General features: G+C 51.1%; 1 protein-coding gene across 1 annotated transcript; it reads left to right on the plus strand.

Annotated features, from left to right (window-relative positions):
• Positions 1-933: 933 nt before the first annotated feature.
• Positions 934-4,640, plus strand: OTUD1 (OTU deubiquitinase 1). The gene has a single exon (XM_035129847.2). The coding sequence runs from the start codon at positions 1,338-1,340 to the stop codon at positions 2,673-2,675; it is 1,338 nt and encodes a 445-aa protein (XP_034985738.1). The 5' UTR covers positions 934-1,337; the 3' UTR covers positions 2,676-4,640.
• The last annotated feature ends 317 nt before the right edge of the window (positions 4,641-4,957 follow it).

Here is a 4,957-nt window from a genome sequence, read left to right on the forward strand (position 1 = left end):
TACATTTTTCCCTGTTAAAATTCATCTTGTTTGCTTTGGCCCAGTTGTATTACATTTCAGTCAGTGGAGCTGTTAAGTAATTTCATGGTGCTTCCAAACAGATGCTTAATATTATTAATGGGTTGTTCAAATATTGCAAACAAGTAAGGTGTTTTTTTTTTTTAGCTTAACTTATTTTTAACAGAAATGATAAATCCGGCAGGGAATACGAGCTGGCATTCTCTGATGCCAACGTCATGCGGATGCTGTGAAAAAAACACATGGATAAGGAGCACCCATCCTATGATAAAACTGAGGTACGATCATTAAAGGACATTTCATGCACATTGCTCCCACCAAAGAATCCTGGGGGTTGTTATTTTGTTAAGGGTGGTGGGCACTGTAGTTGTGTGTGGATGAAACTACTGTTCCCAGAATTCTTGGGGGGGGGGGAAGCCATGTGCACTGAATATGCATTGACTGAATGGTGTTAATTAAGAGCCACTGTCTTATATAGGCGGCAATGCTATTTAATTCACTTATTTCAAAAATATGAAACGTGAAATACTTATGCATTTCAAACATAAGCCACGTTTGCTCCGTTAGAAGGCCCTCTTACTGACAAGCACCAACGGGTACCACCAATTCCTAATAAAGATCTTTATTACTCGATGAGACTCCTAACGTTTGAGTACAGCTAGGTGCTACGCACTGAACCACGTCCACGGGGTAATGTCGCTGACAGACGGACTGACCCGAGCAGAGGGTGAGACAGTCGCGCATGCGCAAAAGGCTTTATTTTCATTTTTCAAATTGCCGACCCACGGCGACGCGGCGGCGGAGCCATAGAGCGCAGCGCCAAGCCACGCCCCCTCCCTCGCGCCTTGACGACGTGTGTCTTCCAACGTGCTGAAGGGAGGGAAGTAAACAAGGCCCGGCCTCCTCCTCCCCTTCGCGCCCCTCCCCCGCCCGCGCGAGTGAGCGACAAGGCCTCCAGTACTTTCCAGGAGGCTCTGGGCCTAGGAGAGAGAGGAGGAGGGAACCCGCCCGGAGCTGTGGCGCAGAAGGAATTCCCGCTCCGTCGCGGCCTGAGGGGGAAGGGAGTGGGGGCCGCTGCCTTGGGGCTCCGTCGCGGCCTCTGTGAGGAGCAAGGGCAGAGGGGCGGCAGTTGCAGGTCGGTGACGACAGGAGGGTGATGCCCGTGTTTATTTTTACTCTGGCGCCTCATCCTTTCTGGCTTCCTGCGAGGAGGAGGAGGGGCGGCGGCGGCGGCGGGCCCCGTGGTCGCTCCCTGGCCCGGCCCCTGCGGCCTTCCCCGGGCTGCTGTTACGGCCGCCGCCGCCTATAAAGGGCCGAGGATGCAGCTCTACAGCACCATCGTCACTCACTACCCGGCGGCCACAGCCACAGCAGCGGCGAGCAGCGCAGCGAGCGGGCCGGCGGGCGTCGTCTTCAAGGTCTCGCCTTCGCCGGAGCCCTCGGGACAAGGTCCGGTGGGAGTCGAGAGCGACTCGGTTGCAGGAGGCGGAGGAGGAGTGACTTCGAGCGCCGTCGTCGGAGCGGGAGCAGCCGCCGCCATGCCCGCTTTCTCCTGCCTGGAGCTGCTGCCCCCGGCGGGGCCCGGGCAGAGGAAGCCGGCGCAGCACCAGCCGGCGCCGCAGTGCTACAGCCCCGGCGCGCAGATGATCCGCCGCAGGCCGTTGGAAAGGGTCGTGCCCATCCGGCTGGTGCCGCGCCCGGAGCCCGTCGTCGTGGCGGCCGAGCTGGGCCCGGCGGCGGCCGCGGCGCACGCCCACCAGTGGCTGCTGCTGGAAACCGGCGGCGGGGGCGATGCCCGCGCGGCCGTTGCCGCCGCCGCCGCCCAGCCCGGCTTGCAGCAGGAGCCCAGCAACCATGGCCTCCGCTTCAGCGAGCATTGCCAGGCCATGCAGGCGGCGGCGGCGGCTGCCGCCAGCGCCTACCCAGGCGTCGCCGTTGAGGCTCGTCCCGCCTGCCAGGCGCCCTCCGCCGCCGCCGGGGTCTTGGAGCATGGCGGTTGCCGGCGAGAGGCCGAGCTGGAGGCCGCCGCAGAGGAGGAGAGCCCCTACCAAGTGAGCCCGACGGAGCGCTGCGAGAAGCTGGCGCTTTACCTGGCTGAGGTGGAGAAGCAGGACAAGTACCTTCGGCACAAGGACCGCTTCCGCTTCCACATAATCCCCGACGGCAACTGCTTGTACCGCGCCGTCTGCAAGGCCGTCAACGGGGACCAGCGGCTGCATGGCGAGCTCCGCGAGCAGACTGTGCACTACATCGCCGACCACCTGGACCACTTCAGCCCCATCATCGAGGGCGATGTGGGCGAGTTCCTCATCAACGCCGCCCAGGATGGCGCCTGGGCCGGCTACCCGGAGTTGCTGGCAATGGGACAGATGCTGAACGTCAACATCCACCTCACCACCGGTGGCCGGCCTGAGAGCCCCACCGTATCCACCATGGCCCACTACCTGGGGCCCGAGGACCCCAGCCGGCGCAGCATCTGGCTGAGCTGGCTTAGCAACGGGCATTACGACGCCGTGCTCGATCGCCAGTGCCCCAATCCAGAGTATGAGGAATGGTGCCGGCAGACTCAGGTGCAGCGCAGGAGGGACGAGGAGCTGGCCAAATCCATGGCCGTATCTCTGTCGAAGATGTACATTGAGCAGAATGCCTGCTCCTGAGATGGGCACAGCATCAGTTGCCTGCTGTCGTGGTGCCTTATTGTTCTCCATCCAGCATTCATGCCCTAAGCTGAGCAAGAACATGAAGGGGAACAAACCTAGACTGAGATTTGCAATGAGTGCTTGTATATACCTTCACATCCTGGTTATTTACCATTCTGTTCTTTTGTATATGTTTGCTCTATTTCCAGTACGCTCTTTCTTTTCTATAAGAGCTGGGTTTTTTTTTCCCTTTTTGCACAACATTTGTTAACCTGTTACCTCTGACTTACCGCCAAAAATAAGTAAGTAAGAGGTTTGTTAGGGTTTCTGTGCTAATACAGTTTATGGTTCAACAGTAGTTTTATGCTGCAATTTGAAACTTACACACATTCTAACAAAGGGGGCATGTGTGTTAGTTCACTGACTTCCGACTCTTTCTCATTAAATGAAAGCAAAGAACATTCAGCTGCTTACAACAACAACATGTACAGTAGTTAACTTTTAAGTGGCAAGTTTTAAAGAGAATTGACCACTCTGCAGAGCAGGATTTCTTCAGACAATTGGAACATGGCTTTTTCAAGAATGGTACAGAGAGCAATTGTGACTCTTCTGTGTTCAGTTGTTGACTAGTGTAAGCTAGCTTTTCATTTTATTGCCTGGTTAGTGCCATCTTTTTTCTTTTTAGTATTATCTGGTTTAGAATGTTAAGACATGGATAAATCGCTCAATAAGAATGGCCTTGATTTGTGGTCTTGCTCTTTTAATGAATTTACATGCTTGCTGCCTGCCTTCTGACAGTGCACCAGCAGGTTTATTTTATCACATTCTGTTCTTTAGACATTTTCTAATCATTAATAATGGGTTTACTCTGGTATTATGTAAAAATGTATTTATACTAAGTTTGTATGTATGGTTTGCTGGGTCAAACATTCAAGGTTTTCAAGGTAAAAGCTACCCTCTTTAATTTCCAATTAAAATGAAATAGCTAGATATATTTATTCAGTAATGGAGTTTGTACTTTTTTATTGTGTGACTTGAATTTATACTGTATTTGTATAATAGGAATATTCTTAGCTATTCTGGAATAAATGTATAGTTTTGCTTGGATTTACATTTGGATTTATGTCAGTGAGCAACATTTGCAAATCAGGGTGGGGTAGAGTAAAAATGTGTGCCCTTTCAAAATTGAGATTGGTGGCTGCGCTGCACAAGAGGATAAGAAAGCCCTTTCCTCTCTGTGAAGAAGGTTGCTTCCCAAAAGGCCTGGAAGCAAGATCATGCTTTACCTATGATCAAATACAATAATTTATTAAACATTAAAAGCTTCCCTAAACAGGGCTGCCTTCAGATGTCCTCTAAAAGTCTGGTAGTGAGCATTAGCTTAAATGTAGTCATTTTCTTCCTCTGGTTCCTCCCCCCCCCCCCCCTTTGCCTGTTGACGCTTTCTGCACCATCTTCCCTTACCATATTTCATTTTGTTTCTCCTTGTTCTTGTGCTTCTTTCTTTGCATTTATGGTACATACAAACAATGGGGGGGAACCCACCTCAAACTGGGCCCCATTTTAAGAGTATTAATTGAAATTTTAATACATGATCATATCTTAATATTGTATGTAAATTGACAAATGTTAATAGGCTGTAAAATGTTTTGTGCTAGCCCTCTGAGGGGGTGGCAGGAAATGATCAGAAAGCTTCATCCTGCCTGTAACTGTCAGTTACAGTTCTCTGCTAGGTGTAGAGGTGGAACAGAGCATTGTTCAGAGGCCTGCCTCTGTTTCCATACTGATGAAAGCTTTCCCTCCTCTGTTGACAGCATGGAAATGCAGCCTGCCAATATTTTAGCAAGCTTTTGTGGGCTTACTTAGAAGGCTGACTTACAACTTTCTTCCATGCATTTGTTTAACCCAGGGGTCAGCAAACTTTTTCAGCAGGGGGCCGGTCCACTGTCCCTCAGACCTTGTGGGGGGCCGGACTATATTTTGGGGGAAAAAAATATGAACGCATTCCTATGCCCCACAAATAACCCAGAGATGCATTTTAAATAAAAGCACACATTCTACTCATGTAAAAACACCAGGCAGGCCCCACAAATAACCCAGAAATGCATTTTAAATAAAAGAACACATTCTACTCATGTAAAAACACCCCATCCCGATTGGGCCAATGATTGGGCCGCATTCGGCCCCCGGGCCTTAGTTTAGGGACCCCTGGTTTAACCCTTCTTCAACATTATCAGTGTTAGAGAGGGCATTACCATTCCATTAATTAACAACTGGCACAAGAATAAGTACTCTGGTTG

This window comes from Zootoca vivipara, chromosome 12 (genome assembly GCF_963506605.1).
Source record: "Zootoca vivipara chromosome 12, rZooViv1.1, whole genome shotgun sequence".
Classification (NCBI taxonomy): domain Eukaryota; kingdom Metazoa; phylum Chordata; class Lepidosauria; order Squamata; family Lacertidae; genus Zootoca; species Zootoca vivipara.